The sequence below is a fragment of the Varroa destructor genome, unplaced genomic scaffold, assembly GCF_002443255.2.
Source record: "Varroa destructor unplaced genomic scaffold, Vdes_3.0 BEIS01000001.1, whole genome shotgun sequence".
Classification (NCBI taxonomy): domain Eukaryota; kingdom Metazoa; phylum Arthropoda; class Arachnida; order Mesostigmata; family Varroidae; genus Varroa; species Varroa destructor.
Genome location: NW_019211454.1, coordinates 67854721 through 67878857, shown reverse-complemented (window position 1 = coordinate 67878857; position 24137 = coordinate 67854721). Strand labels below are relative to the sequence as shown.

Genomic DNA, 24137 nt, shown 5'->3' with positions numbered 1-24137 from the left:
TGATCTAGCTCTCTATAACACCCGTAACTATAGTATAATATATATATAATAAAAAGCTGCGTTCTATTTGAGCATTTATATGAAAGCAACAAAGCCTTAGCTTGCATTTTACTGATAATTAGGCATATCTGATACACCTATCAGTACAATGACAATCAATATAAGTCAATATCTTAGGATATCCGGTGGCAAAATTAATTTAGTTACTCTCATAATATAAAAATAAACGAAAAATCACACATCAACAACGTTTTTGGCTTTTCTAAAAATTTGACTTTTGTGGAATAAATAATTACGAAATTACATAGAACGTCTTACATTTAATATGTGTCAGACTGGCGAAGATCGGTTCAGCAGTTTTCGAAGTATACCAAACGGTATAGTTGCTACGACCAATTTAGAGACGAGAGAGAAATATATAAGTGCAAAAACAGGTTGCTAGCACAGAATTAAAAGCTCTTGAACAGGTATCGACTTCCTATCGAATTATTAAAAAAAAAAAAAGGAGTGAAGATTTCGAAGATCGCGGACAGCCTATAGGACGATTAATATTCTAGCTATACTGTATCAATACGTACATATGGGTGATTTCTCGCTAAATTTACAGTACCTTTAAAAGCTTGCCCATGCATTTTATAGGACAAATGTTTACGTGCACCCCGTTCCATCGGAGAACTTCGACTAAAATTTAATGCTGTATTACCGCAGTGTAAATGCAGCGGCATTATCCACTCATTTCGAAACGGATGAGGAGGCAGGAACTACTTCAAGCTTTCGATGAACTCTGATCACAAAATCACATTTACCCTAATGTGGCCTAATTATTCAACTATTAGAGAAATTACATATATGTATATAATTTAACACCGGGGGGGGGGGGGGGGGTACGCAGATTCGTTTTATTTGTAGCGCTAACCATAAATAGAAAATATATGCGAACTCATCGGGAAGATTCACTGTTCTCATATATTGGGCAAAATATTGGCAGCTAACCAGCGGAGTCTGAAACTTGGAAACATCAGTTACTTTTAGAGTGTCCCACCCAACCTCACCGGAAGAAGAATTAACCTGTCAAGCAACTTTGAAACTAAAAACCTTAAAGTGGAGCTCAAAATCTTTGATAAGAGAAAAGGAATAGGTCGGGCCTCAATGCTGGAAAATCTAAGGTCGCTACCTAATCCCCTTGTGCTATGACGAAGGAATACCTATGATCGTTTCACTCGATATAGGTTGAGTGAGCTGGAGCATGCCGTGTCGCGAAGTTCGCCACCAAACTTTTGGTGCACCAAGCTTCGCGAAGACTTTCAATGTATATCATTCTTTTATTAACACACATATGGTGTATGTATATATACATATTCGAACTAGCGACGAGGTAGAATGCTAAATTGAACATTAGAACCCTCACCGCTGTTAAACATATAACCAACTGTTGCCCTAACCTAGATTATACATTAAGGACTATCAGTGAGAAGACGTAACCCTTAACTTTAGCTTTCTTTGTTTCAGACAGGGTTTGAGTTTTCTCGATCGCTGAGTTAACCCTAGTTACCCCAAAATCTGTATTTATGTAAGATATGCTCAAAATTACTTCGGTTATTGACATGTTAATTTCTTTGGTCGGCTGTAAATCTGGTAAGAAATTTTTACACTGAAAGATTTTACAACCTATTAAAATTAGTGTGCCTGCATATTTAGCAATAAGGTTTGAAATAGTTCTAACAAGAAAATTTCAGCACAGCAGTACGACCAAGGGAATAACACGAAAGATTCAACTCTTGACCACCTACCTTCTCGCCTTTTAATTAGCCCTTAATTTTTGATATTATCACTAGTTTGAAAAAGTCATTTCAAGAGTGTTCTCAATACAGCTTAAGCAATGCTTACAAAATGCCTATTTAGAATATAGCAATCCTATTTAGAAACGACATTAGACTGTAGCATACTTTAAGCTATGGGCAAAATTTTAGCCCAGCAGAACAATAACAAGATACACAAGACTTTTTAGAATTAATTTTTAAATGAACTCACCAAGTTGTAGGCGAACTTGGCAAATTGATAATTTGCGTCGGCAAACGAATATTGCACGCTAACAAGAGTACGTTCTTCAATGACAAAAATATCATCCTGCGCGGGCTTCAGCACACCTTCACTCGTAAGCTAAACAACGATCGCGATTTATACCTCAATACTGACTTGTTTGATCTTAATTATTAGCAACTATTAACATTTCATAGTATATAAAATGTCGCTCCTCAAAAACACGTGCTGCTTTGGTTACCAGTCGTGCGCTTATGTAATAAGCTAAGTTCAATATAAACATGATTTTATGTTGATACGATCATATTTATATTAGAAGTCCACACTTTCTGAGCTTTTTTACAGTTTATATATGTAGTATACAGTATTCGTATATTATGACTCTGTCACCAAACACTTGATTGCATTGATGTTCGTACTTTACTCTGTAAAATATGCTAGGTACTATATTTATCTCCCTTTTTTTGAGCTAAGCGTACCGACTTGGTTTTGTGATTGGGTAGCAACAATGAGCTCTTTCACAACCACTCGCTCCATATTAATGTGATTGTAAAGGCGTACTTATTTATAATTCTTATGGTATCTTTGCATTATTACGATTGAGCCACGCTTATCCTGCAAGATTTTTTTCTAGCAAGTTTGACCTCTCATTGTGTTGTCTACGACTTCGTGGAATCTCACCGGGTTAATTTCCAATTTCTCCAATTCCGGGGTTTCCAATATGAATTAGCGGGTGGCACAGGTGCGGGACTTCAACGCGATCGAGGGCGTCCTTTACGGCAAAGGATCCAGGCACCGTACCAACGAACTGAAGTATCCTTGTTGTCCTGGTATTATCCGTAGTGAAAGCGGCTGTTCGTCCTGCCCAAAATGGGTTGATGCTCACCTTTTTCCAGCGGGGGATTTGCCGACTTCGGGTCAACGGAATAGAGAGAAACATACTTCTGTGGTTGTGTTTTGCAAAACGCCACAGCCGCGAAAACAACACGCTATGAATTGGCTTACGGATCTAACGTTTGGATGAGCCCAATGAGAGGAAACACCAAGGCTAATTTGGGCAAACCCAGTCGTTCGGACTGTCCCGACATACGATGGCTTCGGTAAGGATAAACTCATAAATTTTCTACCTTTCTCGCAACACCTGTATTATCACTGCTTACCGAAGCCTAGTTAGTTGACGAGCCATTCATACATCCCTTGCAGTATCCTCATTTGACTACAACAACAGACTGTCACCTCATTTTTGAGAACTAGAACGTCCTTTCTTGAGCAGATAATCCGCCCTACGCTTCGGAACCTCAGACACAATGCTGAGCGCCGCTTGATCCCACTCCAGGTAGTCAAAGACGGACAAACTTAATATTTATTCTCCGGGTAGCGCACATGGCCCCCTGATACCTCATGCGAACCTCGTACTCGCTTACTGAGGCATACTGAGTTCGTATAAGAGCCTTTGCATAAGCGGTCCGCGATTACTTCAGTATCAAGTTATTCTATACATCTGTGCTGTCCATTAACATCCGTTTACCACTGTTGATTAATAATTATTTCTGAAACTGACTTCCATTTTGGCGTTGTCTACAACAGCTACTTAGATTTCTGTTTTCCCCGGACATGTTTAAGCACGATATCCTTCATCACAAGAACAATGAATGGCATTTATGAGATGTTCCAAGGCGCTGCGTTGGTGTTGTCACTCTGGTGCGCTGGATTTGTAGAGTTTATTGCATCATTGAGTGTCGCGTGGTAGTTGATCGCGACTGCCAGTGCACAAAGTTGAACTCGAAATTCTGGAGCAGACCCCAGTGGCAACTGTTAGTGAGTGAGACTTAATACAGATTATGGCATGACACAAGAAGCATTCATTTTTTTGAAGCTTAATCTGCCTGCTGTCTGATTTTGTCTGTTTGTAGAAGTTTCTTGCTGCACTATTTGTTTGGATATTCCTCGGCTTTTTGGTCCAAGTTCTCCTACACACGGTTTCCGTACTCTACACTGCCAGTAAGCAATCGCACGCAGAAGTTACCGTCAGACTTCACTGTAGTGCCAGACTTCAATACCCCTCTGCGCAGTCCGATGCCTCGCTCCTGGTGCTTCATGTTACACGCACTGTATCCTTTCCTTGACACTCGGCAGGTTACCTACGCACACATCGAAGGCATAGTCCACCTTATGAGCGGTTCGAGATAAGCAGAGAAACGAACTATCAAGAAAGGAACCAGTGAAAGGAACAACAGGAATACGACATAGGGTTTACTGACAGAGATTCAATTTCAACGGCCTACTGCAGCCTGCCCTTAAGCAAGGACAGTTCGTAAGTGCTTTTTCCTCTGCTTGTGAGGCATACGTTCTCTATCTTCTATCTGGATACTTGGCCTGTGCAAAGGTTAGTCAGGCTTGAAAGCAACGTGTGTACGCTACAGGACGACACACGATTCCAAAATTTATTGCTTGAGGTATTTTGAGGGCAAGAACAGTGATTGGCATCAACAATATATGAGTTTGAGCATCTTGCTGAAGTAAGTTCAATAGCTTCTACGCAGCCATTCAACGCTTAGGAAAAATCTACCATTTTCTTAGTTATAAGGAAGCAGCAAGTTATAAGAGTCTCAGAAACGTATTTAATCAAGAGATAAATTGGCAGAACAAGTCAGTGAGAGAAAACAAAGGTTCCGACCATTCAGCTGCAATGATTGCGCGTAAGATATCGATAAAGATTAGGTCTCCGTCATATTTACATATGCGCATATACGCGCCTTGTATCAATAAAACAAAAAAAAAAGAGTATTATTTTTAAAAAGCCAACGTAGCAGCGAAAGAGAAGCTTCCGTTGTTTTATTTGACAAGGTTCTTCATGTAATTATATGTCACCGTAACCATTACGACTAATAAGATCTAAAAGCAACAGTTTGGAAACAGGTAGATGTAAGGACGGGTCCATTCGTACTGCGTCAAAGGAAATGGCCGAAGCTGTTATTATCATCAAGATAGTTTAATAAACGTGGACATACAAGGTATGTTGACAGGAGAGTAATCAGCGTCTAAATCAGACTAAATCATCCAGAGCAAATCCGTTTGGCACAAGGTGAATCAGGCCAACCGCTTGATGATTATATATTTTTTTATTTTTTAACCTTTTTTGTACCAGCTGGATAAATAAAAAACTTCATATGCATTAGAGCCACATCATAAGAACAAGAGGTGCCGTAGTATTTTAAACTCTTAATCCTTTCACTAGCCTAGCTACGTTCTAAATTGCCCATAGGGCGAAATTCCAGCCATTTGAACTGAGTGACTTGTTTTATCGCAGATTTCAGCCAACTACTATTTTCATTCCATTCTGTCAGTCTACGCTCAAAACAAATGTAGAACTTAGAGAAGCGCACCAGACACTAAATATACTTGGGCTATACCGTTAAACTGAATAGCTCCTACAATGTTATTTAGTACAGTAATAAGACTATATTAGATATAATTTATTTAAATAAATTATAATCTTTTTCGGAACTCGAACACATTAATAGTTAGTAGATAAATATGAATTTGGAAAAGCTCGAATTCATATTTATGTATCAGTTATCGGACCAGTTGATCCAGGGCCCAGCTACATTCAATAAGACAAACGGCGCTTTTAAGATAGGTTTTCATATGCTTTTACTAAATGACTGGTAATTATTAGATTGTTCAAAAGCGGTAATTAGTTGTGTGAATCCTTTAACGTTGGTTCTCAATTTATAATAACTTAAATGATTCATACCTTTTGTAAAGTTAGCAGCGATCGATGCGCCAGCACATTCACTTTCAGTGAAGTTCGCAAAGAACTCATCAAGCAATACTCCGCCGGTGTCGCCAGCGTTAAGCATCGATGTCAAAGTTTGAATTGGCAAACTTGTCGAGGTTGTAGTGGAATTAGCCAAAGGCCCCATTAGACTGCTGCCACCCGTTCGCCTCATCGTATCACGTTTAGTATTGCACACATCCGTGACACCGTTGCCCGAGTCCAAAACTCCTATGAATCTTCTCAGGACAGCACAGTCTCTCTAGGATTTGTTTGTCTATCGTTTAGACGTTGGTAATTTTATTCAGCATTACTATAGCCATATATCCATATGAAACAATATTATCACCATTGTTTGTTCGTAATGTTAACACATGTGTCAAAAACGAGATTTAATCGCGCACGTGTAAACGTTTATAGATAGATGCTGACAATGGCATCTAGCGGAAATGTTTCCGTCGGCCACGTTATATGAACAGCGACTCTCCCCTTCGACCTAGGCGCCCTCTGCGGACGTCTGGCAAACTGAATCACAATCACTGTGGACTGGAAAAGTGCCTATACCCCCGAGATGTACCTCCCCTAGCTGAGGGAACAACTGGGTCTGGCTAGCTGTCCATAAGTATCGAAAGCCTTCGTAAAACATTGAAGAATATCATATGCTATGAAACAATGCCTATTTTACAAGACAAATAGACCTTCTCAAGTTTGCACAGCTACCCGAACGAGACATATAAGGCATGAATCGGCGAGCTTTCTAGATGCCTGTATTGATACAGAAATTTCACTGCATATCATGGGACTTGCATTTGTGTTTACTTGCTGAATCAATATTAAGCTAAAAAGATAGTAAAAAAATACTGTTTACGAGGAAGGCGTCTCTCTGATGATTGTTTTAATGTCCACATGTACGTAGTCACGTTGACGCAGGTAGGCCACCACATGATGTTTGTAAATAAAGAGAGTTGTTTAGATAAAAAAAAAAGTTCGGTGTCGAAAAGAATCTTATATCAACATATAACTTTTTTTTTTCGTATAAGCAAAGTAATTGCTCAACAACGCATGACGCCTGTCAAATCTGTTCTGAATGTAGCGCAACTAAAATGGGTTTTATATTTATTCGCTGGTCAAATCTAACTAACCGTAGGGTTAAATAATTTTATCAAGCATTTAAATTACTTTAAAATATCCTACAAAGAGTCTTAGCTGGAGCATCCCCAATTAAGGCGGTTTTTTTTTGGGGGGGGGGGGTCGAACCCGGATCTGACCATTGTAATCGCATGACCTACCCACTTGAGGGTAATTTCACTATTTAATAATTTTATCTTAACGATGCACTCCGATCAAAAACGCCATATGAAACTTCCATATTTATGCCACGTTAATGCAGTTTCCAGTCAAGGCCAAGCCCTTTCTTTCGGGAAGGTCCACTTAAATGTATCAGACGTAGTAGGTTATATAATACTGAGCCTGTCCAATAACAGATTACATGAATGGCGCACGTCAGTGAAAGTTGAAGTTACTTTGGGCAAAGAAACCTTTAATTGAGAGATTCTGAATGAAGTCAAAATAACTAGCGGGCATATGGCGCCTCTGCTTTACTCTTAGGCGTTATTTTCTGCGACTGTATTTTGTTTTGATAATTACTATCGTAAGTTTACTAATCAAATCAGATCTACATTTGAGGAATGATCGAAGCATTGTATATGAAGATGAAGCAAATCATCTTCATCTTGAGAAAAATACCTTGGGTTTTTATGTGATATCGATGATGTCTTGCGATTACGCTATTTAGCGTGATAGAAAGCTGTCACACTTCGAATAAACAACAAATATAAGTAATCACTATAACATTATGTTTCCATTTGAAATCCATCTAATTAAATTTATTTAATTGTACTAGAAAACTATAATTGTATGTTCGAAAACGAAATGCTTCCCTCATCTCTTATTTAATAAGCTTTAGACCGTAATAGCATTTACCCGCTGTACATCCAACGGCAGTAACGATTATGATAAAAAAATATATATAAAGTTGATATTGAATATAAAAATATAGTTATATACTTATTAGACAAGATGTTGTCTATGAATGTTTAATGATTGAGAAAATAATTTTAATTAGGCCGATTAAAAAATAATAATTAGCTTTATGATCAAAGTTTCTAAAAATTATTATTAAGATACTCTAGAGTTATTATTTTGTATAGCCCATATTGATAAAATAGTTTGCGACCTCTATGTTGAATTAAGAAACCTAAATGAAGTAGAATTTATTTAAGGCAGATCGTTCATCTGTTAAGTCTTCAACGAACGACCCCCCATAGATTGTGAACATTTTATGTAAATTGTCCTCTGCCGTGATATTGTCACGGTTTCGCCTATCTTTTCACACTATGCGTCATATAAGAGTCAAGTAATTTTCACAATTAATAATAATTCACAAAGTTTTAATAGCGCGCCTTCTCTAAACATTTATGTGCTAACTACATTGGTTCCAAGTCGGGTGGATATACAGATATTGCAAGGCTACAAGGTAGAACGCGCGCACCTCACGATTTCCGTTGCAGTATCCAAGAAGATCCTAGATTTGGAAGTTATGAGATACTTGATGCCGAGACTGGGCCAACAAAAAAGAATTTCAACCTTTTATATATAAAAATTTTGGCAAGGCATCCTCTCAGATTTTGTGCCATTCTCACAGATGACTAATATTACCGATCTTATCCTGCCTTTGGCTTTCTCTGTCATACTTTTACAGGCTTAAAGGATAGCGGGACCATAAGCGCAAATTTATTTCTCAAAACAATGTGGTCAATTTATTTATAGCTGACTCTTGGAGTGTTCACTTAAACTGCGAAATTGGCGAGCGGTTCCTTTCGATATACTTTGGTTCCCTTTTGATAGCTCTGGGAAAAAAACAATTCCTTCAAACAAGAGCAAGCTTTCGAAGAAGTAGTGACAAGTCTCTTCGAAGCCTCCGTGAAGGTGTACCTCTTTAGTAATAGGCTTCAGAATAGGCGAGGCAATCGAAATCGAGGCCGGCCATGGAAACACTTCGTTTCCTGCTGCGAGAGTTGCTCGTCGGAAGGAATGCTTAACCGCAGTTGGAACAGCTCTATCGAATACAAAGTATCCTTAGGCAGAAATAGAGCGAAAATCATCAACGGCGCGTCTTTTCTCAAAAGAGGATGATTTTCACTAAGTTTGCTAAAAAAATGTCAAAATACAATAAGAGACATAACTTTTCTTTAATGTGTAGCACATAGCCGCATGAATCCAAGGCAACATTTGCATTTTAGGATGGCAATAATTCGAATTCTAACAGCTCAAATATCTGACTTTAGACTGACCGATTTTCGTTTATGAGTAACTGAGTCGTCGTATTTCGAAAAGATGGATTAACTTATAATAAGTTCATTACGGCGAAAAATTCTCACTTGGCTAGTCTGATCTGAACAAAGCTGATCAGGATTTACGCTGCCTCTAAATCATATGTAGCGCTATAGTATAGTTCTTCTGTTCAGTATACCTCGCTCAGAGAAAGTTCTTTGGATTTGACCAGCGGTGGGTACTGTCGTACTTTCGAACGGCTTCCTCGGTATGTATTGTGCATGGCCATTCATTCGGGGTCTAGTGTTGTTTTTCTTTAGGTCATGAGCGAAGTATCGCAGCGCATGAACCAATTATAGAGCGTCGCCTGCGTGTATTGGCTGAAACAGAATTCTGGAAAAAAATCAAATTTACTTCCAATAATCACGCAACGGCTGTAGGCGAATCTTTAGGTGACTGCTTGCCGTGCTTTTAGAATTGCCAAGTCACTCAAAAATATATATATATAGGCAAGGGATTTGCTTCAAAGGGAGCCTATAGATGCTCTTAAAACCGCTACGCTAGTACCTTACCGAATTCCATTGTCATACAGCTGTTTTGTTTGTGTTCAAGCGCGAGCAACGGCGCTTAAAGCTTTTATGATCTTAGTTTATTTCGGTATTACGCTGATCAATGACTGGCAATTTTATAAAATTGATAGTAACTGTTTTAAATCGAGGGAGTTTAAATTAAGTTTCACGTAATTTATAATGTTGTTGCAACTTTTACGTAGTATGTGAGTACATATCAAGCAGCAAATCGCTAGCCCCCAGTTACTTACTTTTTGCTTCTACTTCCAGCTCCCAACAAACTGCAAATGGTCCTTATTGGCCAGAACGTTTCGCTTTTTATACTTAACTACATCTGTGGTTCATTTGTTTCCTGTCATCGTACAATGCAGTGGGGTCGTTGACGGGTAGGTCGAGCTGCGAGCTAAAATACGGACGGAGCTTCATGGTATCTGTGTGTTTGCAGCTGTCAGCAATATTCTTCAGCGTCGATTGTGTGGACGAACGCCGCGAAAGGATACTCACAACATCTACTCTTTAATAGACACACTTTAGCACACCAATTAAGTTATTGTTTATAGATAACCCTCTTGACAGGATACGAAGTACGTAGGGAAACTGTACTAACTGATAACGGCTCAACTTTTGTAGACAAATATTGCATCCATGCATTTCACTCTCATGACTGCGTAACATGTGTCCTTGCAGTATACCCAGAAATTTTTTATAGGATTTTTTTAGGAAACGAATAGGAAACGAATAGGAATAATTTAATTGACTCGGTAAAGATCATTACTTACAACAGTATCGTGCAAGAACGCTGAATACGTGATACAGCTTTCTGAACAAAAAAGACTTACCTTAAAGTTACTATTATATGAATAATTTATTATATGAATTGATTTTACTGTGGGGGTTCCTTTACGTAATGTTCCCTTTGGATTTAACGTGTTTGTTTGGTAAAACCATTGTCGTCTAGCACCACCGTCACAAGTTTCTTTAACAGAACATTGTGAAGCGAATCACTCGCGGCAATAATTTTCTATATAATAAATAGGTCCGTGGCTATAGTTAATTTACTTAACAACTGAACATACATTTTCGTTAACAGTCTACGATTTTATCTCTTTTTCCAACTATTTTTTATTGATTTCGTCCCAGATCAGAGATGATGGAGATGCCAGAGCTCGTCTAACGAAGTCTCGGGACCCATTTCACAGTCAAGTATACGATGATTAAGTTTATTTGCGCTTCTGAAGAAGCTCATTCGTCAGACGGTGCTGGGTTTTGTACAGAGCCTTGTTAATCGTCTTGTTCTGCCCAGTGGCGCCAAACGGAAATCATTGTCATCCCAGAACGGAAACCACTCATGATTACGCAGCTACACACATTTCGGTCAGCTGTCAGTTCCTTTTTTTATTTCCATGTTAATATTAAGAGACACCTCTAATTTCGATCCCGTTGGCCGAAATGTTGAGGGTGGATGAGAAACTACGTTTCTTTGTACATTTTAGCCAATTTATAAAGTATTTAAGCTTCTAACTTTTCAGCGATCGGACAGATACCTGATTACACTCGGATAGCTCTCCGGGTGGGCGGGATGCGTTGCGAGGTGCTACTAGTAAATTTAGCGAACCATTTCCGAGTAGTTCAGGCATAGCCTTCATATTTAACATTGCACAAAGATCCCGTTCGGCTACGACAGCTTCGTGACCTTAAATAATTATGCTAATTATTGAAAGTACTCTTTCCTTTTTACCTGACACTTCCCTATGCGGAGCCTTGACCCGACATCAAATTTCGTTCACTGTAAGAGGTTTTCTGTATAAAATATGAAAGATATAGTATAGAGAAATATAACGGGCAAATAATCAAAAGCTTATGTTACGATATAAAGAACACTTCAAATTATTCACGAGAAGTGGCTGCGTTTCATTACGGTCTCACAATTAGATCCTGGCTAATTTAGGTGCTGAAAAAAAAACACTAACAATGAATCCGAGCTTAGACTAAAAATATGATGAAAGCTCTTATGGTCTTTTTCATTTTGTGAAAGGACCATCATTGATATCACAGTAACGTCAAAACTCACGCCGAAGACGACGTCCACTCGGACCAGCCATCGGGGGTGTGGACCCGGCAAAACCACGAACGTTTCCAGCCTTTTTTTTAATGCAGTCTGCTCGTTGGCCTGCACTAGGCTTTCTCACATTTCTTGAGTGCAACGTATTGAAATAATTGTTTAGTTACTTTGTTGTCTTAAAATTTGATGAAGCTCCTCAGACGAGCTTTAGCAAAGCCATAAGCTTCTGTACGGATGTTGGGCACATGCACTTTTATATTAAACTACTTACTGATCATGTTCGGGTTCGCTTACGCCAATCATCCGAGTAAAGACTGAGACAATTTAAAGGCTCCTAATACTATAAGTGATATAATCAACAATCACAAAATTACTAGGTAACAGTCGATCCGAAAGTATAGTACGGCTAAGGAACAAGGGATTGTGTTAACATTTTTACTGATCAGAGAACAAGGCCTGATAGTGCACGATCAAATAGAGAATATTTTTGCCCAGTAAGCGAAACTAGCTAGCGCGTGATAACACAGTGGCATTTGACGACAAATCATTTTTTATTAGTCAATGAGTCGCGGTAGCGAGTGTATTCACTAACTTACCTATATAAGTTTGCTTCATAATGTTACCTTGCCCACACTACCTACAGCTCTTCATCTAGATAAAGCCGAAAACTTCGCAGAATCACAACGCACGATCGTAAACTCACGACCCCTAACGACTAGTTAGATGATGAGCGGGACCTGAAAAGGGTTTCGGTCGGAACACAGTGCCTTATTATTGATAATTAGCATCTGAAAGACATTGTCATCCTTAGCGTATCTACATACCCATAAAAATCAAAAAGTTACTAACTTTGGGTCGCCTTATCAAGAGATGTATGACATTGAACCATTGCTAGAAAAGGCTGAAACCATCATTCCAACAAGCCGGTTAGGCGTTCGGAGCTAGCTCATATACAAGATTTCTTTGCTAGTTCTTTCGGCCCTGAGCGAGAGTCAGGGGCACTAGGTATACACCATATTGAAGACTAATTTCTGCTCAGTTAGTTTTAAACGTATTAGTTTTGTTCTAGCGAGAGCGAACCATAAGACTGTGCCATGTAAGAAAAACCTCTCGACTGTACTTAAGCAATTGACTAGAATGGGCAACACATTGTACACGTAACAGGCTCAGATCGAACTCACTTACATTGGGAGCGTTCTTTAACCTAAAAACGTAACAGATCAATAAAAAACACTCTCGTTACCAACAGTAAAATGTATATACTGCTGACTAAAAGGTATTTTCGAGCCAAACGTTCAATAAAGGAGCTTGAATACTTTTTCAAGCCGCTACATTGAAGCATTGAATTGCTCGTAGCATAATGCGGCCACCCTTTGCAGGAACTCGTCGTAAAGTTTTCTGAACTAGTCGCTTCATTTAAAGCTTGATAGCTACACTTTTCGTTAATAAAGTTAAATAATAAATTATGTTTGCAATGTTTTATAGCAAAAAACTTTATGCCAACTGCTATGTTGGCGTCAGTGGACTCTTGAAAGGTAGCCGATAAAAGATCTAGACAATTGACTTCAACAAATGGTTACCCCGTACGGCGTCTTAAAGAAGTGCGCCCTATCAATTATTACTACTAAAAGTTACAGTAGAAGCGTTTATTTCGACTGATAGGCTAGCAACTAATTTAAAGTTATTCAAATTTTGCCCCAGCCTGCATTTCGGGTGGACCATGGGTGATATTGAGTAGTTCCACTGTTAAGTAGGGCAAAATTATACTGCAAAGGGCCACGAAGAGCTGATCGATATGAACGACAGAAGGAAATCACTTCTAGCTCGGCGAGTACTTGCTTTTCTTCAGGAATGAATGAATGATTTAGATAAATTAGTGCCGTATGTAAATTCAGCTGATATCAACAACCTATCATATGAGAATATCACCAAAGGGAAACAAAGGGCGTAGATGGAATATGTCAGTGATAGTAGTACAGCCCTAGATGCGCGAATGATGTATTTTCAAATATGATCTAATTTATCTGTTGTTTTCGAAAATATGCACCGTTGTTTAAATGTACATTTCACATGTTTATTTTCTACTTCTCTTTCTCGCAACTATGAAGATAAAAAAAAAAAAAAAAAAAAAAAACACTTTTTCGGGTAGTACGGAAGCGATAATGTATTTTCAACGTAAATGTTTAACAGCTCTGGCAATCCAATCCACATAATTGAATACATTGACGTATACTCCAGGAGAAGTGCCAGCGCACTCCAAACCTCCGGAAACGATACCCACCTGCAAAGAAGGGGCCCGGATTAGATGCCACGCTGATATAGACATATTTTACTTTCCGACACCCCATGGGAACAAGTTACTGATGAACAAGTTGACCAGGTGACATAGTAGAGCCATTAAGTCGACGTTCAATTCAAAGGACACACCGGCAAAAATTACTTCCGTCGCATAACTCATAGCTCGCTGGTATTTGTCATTTTATAAATGGAAGATAGGTCTACTGTTAGAACCGCTGGCCAGTTGACAGATGATGCTTAAAAAACAAGTACCCAAAGTGTCTTGCGAAGTAATGAATCACTTTATGAATCGTTGAATTTCGATTGATATGAGCGTCACGGAGAGAATTTCTGATAAAAAAAATGCTATAGAGTACGATATAAGTTTAAGTGCGAAATATTGTAAGATGCCACAGTGCATAATGACACGGCGGGGATCAATTTTGAATATATTACGAATGGAAAATATAATGAATTTCGCGCTGATCAGACAAATATATACAGCCGAGACTTCAAAACTGACAACCCGGTACCCGTACCACCCCATTAGAAGAACCACTTTCTAAAATTCAAATAAATCAATCGAATTAAGAATATTTGTGACACTTGTGAGACAATTTCGTATTTTTCTAGCAAAAAAGCCGTCGCTAATACACACATAAAAACGGCGAAGAACTCACTTGATAAAATCGTCCCCCGACGCTCACTGTCAAAGCTCCGCCTGAGTCCCCCTGAAATGGTTACACGTTATCGATGTTTTTCCTTTCAGTCATGTTCGTGCATCGGATAAATCTCTTATTTGTGTACTCAAATGTTAGGTGTAGGCTTTGAAATTCAGTTGGTAAACACGAAATGCGTTTGTACGCATGAAGTCGCATGTATGAGAAAGTAGTGCTTCTTAGATTTCTACTTGCGAACGGTAAAGTAGAAGATTAGAATTTGCAGAAAAAAAAACCTGGTGCTCAGGAGTTTTTCTCGTAAGGTGCTCGAGTACGCACGCGCTGTTATGATGTAACTAAGATATGGGATCCTGATCTGTTCTAATTAGTGTTTGCCAGTTTCTATAATGGGTCGCAGAATGTCTTGTAGTCCACGATTTTGATAGAACTATTATTATAACTATAATTATAAAATGGAAGACTCATGGTCGTCCATATCTACATTGCGTACGCAAAGCGAAACGCAGGACATACGACTAAAGACTAAAGATAATCCAGACATGCACACACTTTAGCAAAAACTTTCTGTCTTGTAATAATAAATTGACATAACGTTCGAATTTCTCGGTCACCGAGAGGCTCGTTACGATGTCAACGAATCTTCTATGAATAAAATTATAAGCAAGCGATTAAACGTGCTACTATAAAAACCATGTGAGAACTTAAATTCGATCCCTCTCGTGGATAAACTCGTGTGATTTTCGTCATCAGGATTAGACTCCGAGCCCCGTGGCAAGTACCCTTGCCTAAATCTGTGCTGTTTCTGACGACATCGTTTCGTCAATTTACGCGACACAATCTTGAATCCGAATCGAGGCGAAACGAAATCATAATAAAACAAAACTGACGAAGACGCTCTAATTAGCGCTAAAAAATTGGGCATCAGAACTTACTGGAAAAAGTGGTATTGCGCTGCAAACAGACGTAGCCCAGTCGCCTCCGAATAAAAAAGACGTTGGGAATCGTTGGTGCGCTCCTTTATAATGATCTGACTCCGTGTATATTCTTCGAGTACTATCTACACTTGGCTTTTTTTAAACGATCTTGATCGTTAGATGATTAGATCTGCACGACAGGAGATTAAGTCAAAATTGTCATAAACTATTTTCCCGCTACTGCCAGACTGGAAATCTTCACAATGGTCAAGCCTATTCCTAACACGATTGCCAGCCCTAATGCTTACTTGCTAAGGAAAGGTATTTTATTAAACTATGTATCATGCATCAAAAAACCTCCGGCGTACCATAAAGGAACATGTTTTTTATCCATTAACTTACGACACATGTGTCTGAGTTGTACTCGAAGGTACACATTTGATAACCAATATGGAAGTGCGATGATCCAGTCGCTTCATCGAGATATCGCTTATAGCACTCACGGTCGTCAAGGATACGAAGGGAAGTTTTCATGAGAATGCTGGTGTCAGCTTTTGACGCGGCTAAGAAGAAGCGAATGTACGCAGGGAACGGGAACAATACGTATGTAAGAGAACATAATTAAATTTGATTAACATTAACTAATGCAAATTACTTCTAAAGTGGATACTGGCTATCTACATATAAGACTTTTGATGAGCGTCCCTATAAGAGATCCGATTATTCTTCGTCTTCCGCTGGTTAGGTCTTCGCTAACTAGGGTGGTAAGGGAGGCAAATTTGTTGTGGATCGTGCATAAATCCGAAAGAAAGATTCTGTTGGTTTGAAACCTCAATGACTTATTATGGGCACTAGCGACCAGCTGTTAGAGGTCGTGCAATGAAAGACTCATTTTATACTTACATTGTCTAGTACGCTCCAAGTAATTAGGATCGATAAGTGCCCCAAATCCGGCCACCAGACCGGCTCTCTGAACAAGATTTCTTGGGCGCAGATTGCCGTCAGGCAAACAAATAGGGCGTACAAATCTGCTATATACGACGTCCCGTGCAAGCCTTAACACCATTACATCATTAAGGAGCTCAGCTGAGTCAAACTTGGGGTGTCTGTACGGCATGAGATTATGAGACAGATATTTATTAGAGGTTGATTCGACAGAGAGCGAAACTGAAACACAGACTGAAGTAGCTCAGTGTCTTTGCGTAGTTTGTATACCGGGGCTATTGGTAAACGGTTAAACCAAATAGTGTTGTTAAAACCATTCCCTGCACAGGTTGACAATCTTTACTATTCTATGCATATGTATAGCGCAAAATAATTAACTGCTGTGTGGCATTCTAAAGCGTTTAAAAAAACTAACTTATTGTAGCTCAAAACGAATTATAAAATTGGTGTTTACTAACGTAGGGACCGCATGTTGAATGATGTAGTCACATCTGAAAGCATGCTGCAATCAGATTAGCCAACCCGCCTTCTAGGCTGTTACAGGTGTAGACCCGTTGTGTAGCAAGCTTGCTAAAGGAACTGGTAGAAATAAGAGCAATCTTCTGAGACTATAGCTGTTTTTTAGCATTATGGCAGCGCACAGCACTTTGTAATCGTTAGCAGACCTTGAACACGTTCACTGACAGCAAAGCTACCATTATAGTTACTTTGTAACTTATAACATAACCTTGTATATTATTTTACTTACACAATGAGAGATGAAACGTCAACACGTTGACTGGTATTCAGGGTGTTACTGCCGTACATGATAACAATGTGCTTGGTAGATCTGTGCGAGAGTCAATTTAACATAATGAAGTTAGTTCGACCTACTTGAAGAAGGAACTAGAGCATATATTACGGTTCTCAATTTTTTTCTAGTGTATTTTATTGAACTATATGACAAATCGATTGTTCAACATTCTGTATACAATATCCATTATGCAGCGTTCTAGCAGCTGCTAGTAGTAGCACGCCATTTTGGTCAGAATGTGATATACAGATTAGCAGTCTGGTTACTCCGAAAATTTCCGCTGCTTTCTAGGCCAAGAAGAATTGTTTCTACTTGTTGGTCCCGCTGTGTTGAATTAACGAAAAGCGTAAATGGCCTGCGGTTGATGTATATTCCGCCGGTTCTATCATATGAAGCAGGGCGATGCGCGTCAAATTAGAACGATTTACATGAGCAGTGTGGCCTTCAAAATACATTGTTAGGCATATAGACACTGTGCGATAGCAGGGCACCGGCAAGCTTCTTCAAGTATGTAACGACAATTAAAAATGAATAGGCAATTAAAGAAATGACATCTTTACCGTTGACCAGGGGCTGTCTGACGATAGGATTGGCGCACGGACGGTGCGTAGTATATTACTCATACGTATTACGTGCCAGCGAGTGACGGCTAAATCATTCCTAACGACGCGGTAAGTGACGCACCTGTCTAAACAATGGGCGGCCGTAAGTACGTGGCGAACGGTGAGAATCGAGCCTGAGCATCGATTGATACCTCCTGCTACATAGATGTGAATATTCACAACCCAGGGCAGTTCTCCGGAAGCCGCTTGAACGCCATTGACGATACGCCCCGTCGTAGAGATACCGCAGGCTTGTCATACAGAATGCAGATAAAGTCACACGAGTAAATCATCTTTAGTTTAATCAATGTACGACATCAATAGAAGCTGATTAACATAGCTTTACATCAATATGTGTAGCGTGACTCACGCAAGCATATATCATTCAGGGAAGGTAGGTGACCCGCTCGAGCAAGGCACAGAGCTATCTTGTCTTTGAAAATTGACCAACATATACATGCTTCACGGTTCTATTCTAGATAACAAAAAAAACACAGTATCTTTTTTTCGTTATCTAGTTTTTTTTTTTTATTTTTGGCATTATTCACTATACTATATAACGTTCTCTAAGAAAGCTTAAATTAATTCTACGCAAATTTCTAAGTTGCCGAATATAATGAACAATTCTCAAATCCATATGCGGAACTTTCCATAAAAATATTCATATGATTCTTTATAGCATCATTTTCTCATTATAATAAAACAAAAAAAAAAAAAAGAAAACCTTTGATTAAGAAAGTATATCTTTTTAGTTTAACAGCGTTTCTATAAACATTTGATCAATGCCCCTATGCGGATCGCTATCGTTCGACGCTAACGCATGGGAAAGCTTGTAACACGAAATCAATGATTAATCTTTTCATAAAACCCCGAAATCGGCTGAAATACGTTTGTCAATAACTAAATATGGCCTTTGCACGAGACTAGTCAATCCATTTGTATTCCGTCTATAAATCGATTCGTTTTACGAATTTTGCACAGATTTTATGTTCATGCTGCTGCAACGTCGATTCTTATACGAACGAAAACGAAAATTCGAACTTACTAGACGTATTAATTAGCGATGAGTCGATTGCCGTTACGACCGCGCAGCAACTGGCCGCAACGAGCCTGCAAACGTTGAAAAAAGGGACGTTTTTTTGTTAACGCTCTACTTTATTCTTTAGTAGATTTACAATTTAAAGAAGCGGTACGACACTTGGATTTTGTGTCCGTTCCATTGTTTCTGTAATAGGATCATATAGTTCAAAGGGTAGATTTTTCACGAACTATCACTTTCATTAGCCGTACCAGTCACACACGTGTGCTTTGTTTGATTAGAAAAATGCTTCAAACCCAGCTCAAGACAAGCTATGAGCCGTTAAACATGCCCACTGGGGACTGTACTGAAAGTACTGTCCTAATACGTTCTAGTGGCAAACTCCCCATGTATCTAGGTCTAGATAGCATTGTTTTTCTTTAGCGAAAGACGGACAGAGAAAATAAGTTGCGCTTGTACAGCTTTTCAAAGAACTACTTAATTAAAAACCGCATTGAAAAAAATGCACGTGATAGTCTATTGCAACGATCAGTAATGATTTAATGAGTGCTATAAAAGGTTGCAGTCCTTTAACAGCATAAAATAGGCCGAATAGGGTCAGGAGTACGTTTGTCCTCCAAGCAAGTACTTCGAAGCTATAAATAGCTACTAAAAAAAAAATTAGAAGAAAAAATCAAATCGATGTCTAAGTACACGTAGGAAAAGATAGTGGTTCGATATAATCAAGGCTCATTATGCTGCTTAAAGTAGTCCTTTCAAATGCACACGACTTATTGACATAAATTGCTCAAATAAAGAGAAGACCGGCATCAACATTCATTGTAAAATAAAGTTTATTGTTTTCAATAGACAATATTAACACAGAAGTCTTTGAATAGGATTTACCGAAAGACGGCCTTACTACTACAGTTGGCAAGCAGCAACGGAAGTTATCTAAAATTTGTCTGAGTATTCCACGAGGAACTGCAATAACGGTTATTCTATTACTAAATTTAGGTTTTTTTTTTTAATTTACATGCGTTTTACAAGTAACGTTCTGCAGCTTCCGGTTCTTGCAATAGAACGAGCAAGCTGTTCGCATACGGAGAGATACACATGTGACTGTTTGGGAAAACCGCATAGTATAGACTCCACTCGGAAATTACAGAACCGCTTTTTAGGCCCGGGTATAAAAGGCTTTCTTTGGTTTTTCTAAAGCGATTTTTTGTGGTTAACACTGAATAACCTGTATTGACTTTATAATATAAAATTGTATTAGCTATTAATTAATAACAAAACCGTATTATTAGTCACTGTCGCTGCTGTTAGAGACGCGAGGCTGGGCGAACTGTTGATCTCAAACGAAGCACCTCTACCATGGCTACAACGATCATGAGACTTGACGCTACTAAACGTTTCTCTTCGGTAAAAAAAAACAGTAAAAACTACAGGATAAACCTCCAAGTACCAGTCTGCCTAAAATACAATCACCGATGACAAATTTTAGCCGCTACATCGAAACGAAGAAAAACAAGTAGTTGAAATGGTATGCCCTTCTTTACGCGTTTTCATCATTAAAGAGTAGAGAAATACGACCCGTGCCTCAACTGGAAAAGTTGCGCTACCGATACACAGGGCGAGGCCCTTGAGGATGATCGCGTCAAAAACTAAACGTATATTTAAATGAAGAAAGGCTTCTGTTCTAAAAAAATGATCAGAGTAAATCCCATCGCGGATGACATCGAAACGACAGATAAACGATGGCATCTAGCAAATGTTACTCTAATATTAGGTGCAACTAACTTATCATCCTACCATCGTCGCCGGATCATTTTATCAGTACCAGCTCACTTTATCTCACACTTGCAAATAAATACAAGTATATCTATTTCCACTCAGTAGATTTCCGACGATTTGGGAGGTCCAGAGCTAACAATAAATTCGAGCTTTCCCTCGAAAGCCGCTTAAAGTAATTCTGATTCAAGAACTCAAAGCTAAATAGTAACGTTTTGCCGACGCAATAATGGCCCACGTCCAGTGTAGTATCCACGCGCTTCAACATCTAACACACACAGTAGAAACCATACACTTTTGATGTATTATACAAAACTAACCACTTATTAAACATAATGCCAATAGCAACGAGCTCCGTTGATCGAATCGATTCTGGAAGTCGTTCGAAGCCAACACTCTGAGATATTGGTTTCCCATTAGACAACTGTGAATCTATTTTGTGGCTGATCACGACCACACGTAAATCTGTCCCAATATCTTAGCGTCAAGTAAGTCTTGGGGATACGACGTACGTACACTTAGACAACAGGGCGCTAATAGGTACGAATGAGATATTCTTATAGAAAAGCCAGCTCGTCACCGTTGGGCTGTAATCATACCATTTCACCGATAGGCTTAACAAACGACCATTCGGAGCGACGTTTGTCACCTGGTTAAATGGAAACTGTCAGATCTTGTTGCAGTCGCGTTCTTCTAATAGTTGTATTATAAGATCATCACCAATTCTACATGGGATGCTTCTCGCTTTAACCGATTGCTAAATATTTCCCGTATCTAAATATCGCGCACCAGTACAATGTGATCTTCGTGCAAAGTAATCAATTTTCTAGTATGTTCCCCATAGTTACGTATGCGATTGACACAAATCAGTAGATCAAGCAGCCCGAAGGCTTGATAAGATATAATACTTCCTTTTATGCCTATTCAAGCGCAAAAAGAGCTCTTTCAAATTAAAAGGTCCGCAAGACCTATGAGACGACCTCAATTGCACTTTGCCGTTTTCCATGGTCATTTTTTCCATACTCTTTTATTGTCAGTAAATGCATATCACTAGTTCTGTATTGATAGCCAACTATTTCATCTAGAAAAAGAGCAGCTCGTACCATCGCAGCGGGTACTTACCTCATATGCAACTTCAGTTACCATCCGCAAAGTCCTATTTTTCTCTTTAACTTTGTGACAAACTTTTTTACACAGTTTAACTTATAATAATGTAATGGGACATTTCAGTGATTCGTTTACCTCACCGGTAGTTAACTTGATTTCTAGTATTCTAAGTTCTAGGCGGTCTATATCCGAGTAATCGAATACAGTTTAGCCTATTCGTAGACATCGTGAGCGTGCAACCTCTACCAAATGGCATCTGCCAACTTGCAAACTGTCAACTTTCTATCCAATGATAGCGGAAGGAACGGGATAATCATGATGAATCTATTTCCGAGAAAGCGTTACGAAGGTGTTTCAACTGTCAACACTGAACAAACTTAAATAACTTTACCAGGTATACAGGATACAAGGATTTTCAACATGAGTTCGACAAACAAAATTTCTTTTACGCCAATCCTAATTATGGATCAACACTCAATGAATTTTTTTGAGAACTTTTGTAAACATCAATTTTATGTACTAAAGCTCTATGTCATATGTCGCTAAGCTAAAACTACTTTTTTTTTTTCTAATTTACTCACGTATTTTCGCATCATCATCATCATCATCACTAATGTTCTAGGGTGATTTGATTGATCAAGAGCTGAACAAGTTACATCAAATTATTCGTTAAATACAGAGTCCCTAGGACGAGGGTACGCAAACGGAAAGAACTGATACGCTACTAAAAAAACAACCTGGGGACATGATAAATCTAACAAAAGAAATAGAATTTCAAGTGTGAGATTTAGGGTTAAAAAAATTTGTTGAAAAGTCGCAACCGTATGGGGAAACGATGCCGACACTCATGTCGAATGATGTTGCAATCGGCAGCTCATTTAATTAGTCCAATCCAAAAAAGGCTTTATTGAGGGTACAATCTCTCTGTTAATCCTACAAGTATTACAAACGAAGCTGGCTGTAACTTCTTACAGAATGATTGTACTAACATATCGATTGATATTCTCAGCATGCTAAAAAAACGAATAAAAAGTTACAAGCATTTGTACTTTGTTTTTTTACAGATATCGAGTAAAGTGTATCAGAAAAACTGTTCATAACCTCTGCAAACCAGAACTGAAATAATCTGAAGTTATCCTTCTACTATAATACTAAATATTATGATGGACTTTTAGTCATCCCATGTAAATCTGAATTGAAGCATTGTTTATATATGTACATTTTTTTTTCGACCCGGTTAAGTTTTTCATAAATATGCAAAACCTTACCAAAAAAAAAAAGAATTTATTTATAAACCGTACAATCACAATTACAATCAAAGGCGTCCTTGCGTAAAATAAAACAGCGTTCTTCCAGCCTAGTTTAAAGAAACATATTTTTGCTTCTTTCAGCATTTAGGTCGAACTGAACCAGCTAAATAAAAATATACTAAAATCTTCTATTGTGCCCGAGCGATCGGACGGAACAAAATATTTGATTCAATCCTTACTTTATGGCGATTCCCGCCTCTCGTCGGTAGTATTCATATGAAATTTAAGAAAATGAGAAAGCCTAATTTCAGGCAGCATTAACGTCTAAATTGTTTGAATGCCAATTCCAACACCATTGCGGTCATCAGACATAGCAACTTAGTAGTATATTAGTATAGCTGAACTGTATATCTTTTGACTTACTTCATTAAAAAGTTGATGCATTCCGAGTGTCCATCCTGTTTCAGGAAATGCGGAGGACGTAAAACGTACCAACTTTACCTAACCAAAGTATTGATAAACCACCGGAGGTTCGAAGGAAAGTTTCTAACCATGTATGATGCTGAAGGATTTGCTCACGGGCACCGAAATTTGCATAACAGTATTTCCTGTTTCCTTTCCGAGGGTAACACTGTTCAGGAGAAGTCCGACCTAGCACGGGCACTATCGTAATCCTTTACTTGAAAAGTAGAACCAGCAGCATTTCTTTACAGGAGGCAGAAAAGCTAAATAACAGATCTCTGCTAAAAACCACGAAAATTACACGCTAATACATACATTATGGATATTCGAGAAACTACCAGAACGTCAGCACGGATTTATGAAAGATCAGACCGTCTTGTAGCAGAATGATGTTTGCCAAACTGACATTTGCAGCATAACTTTCAATAATATTTAATTGTGCGTTTAATGACGGCACAGTAGGGAGCCCGTTTCTAAAGACCAATCACCCCTTCCACCCATAAGAATTCATCG

General features: G+C 38.7%; 2 protein-coding genes across 6 annotated transcripts in view; both read right to left on the bottom strand.

Annotated features, from left to right (window-relative positions):
• Positions 1 to 6197, bottom strand: part of LOC111242811 (corticotropin-releasing hormone receptor 1-like) — an 86683-nt gene extending 80486 nt beyond the window's left edge. The window contains exon 1 of the mRNA XM_022787636.2: positions 5798 to 6197. Coding sequence (XP_022643371.1) covers positions 5798 to 5993 — 196 coding nt within the window. The 5' untranslated portion in view covers positions 5994 to 6197. The remainder of the gene's footprint in view (positions 1 to 5797) is intronic.
• Positions 6198 to 13919: 7722 nt separating this feature from the next.
• Positions 13920 to 24091, bottom strand: LOC111255528 (venom protease-like). 5 transcript variants are annotated; one of them, XM_086977276.1, is made up of 8 exons: positions 23586 to 24091; positions 19039 to 19103; positions 18076 to 18244; positions 17347 to 17427; positions 16557 to 16759; positions 16056 to 16216; positions 14740 to 14790; positions 13920 to 14063 (listed from the first exon to the last, which is right to left on the bottom strand). In XM_086977276.1, exons 1-8 carry the CDS (start codon positions 23588 to 23590, stop codon positions 13953 to 13955), a joined length of 846 nt encoding a protein of 281 aa, XP_086833402.1. In that variant the 5' UTR covers positions 23591 to 24091; the 3' UTR covers positions 13920 to 13952. The 5 variants fall into 5 exon arrangements, with proteins under 5 accessions (XP_086833402.1, XP_022673321.1, XP_086833400.1 ...); XM_022817586.2 differs by lacking the exon at positions 23586 to 24091 and adding an exon at positions 21126 to 21386; XM_086977274.1 differs by lacking the exon at positions 23586 to 24091 and adding an exon at positions 21018 to 21112.
• Between the last annotated feature and the right edge of the window lie 46 nt (positions 24092 to 24137).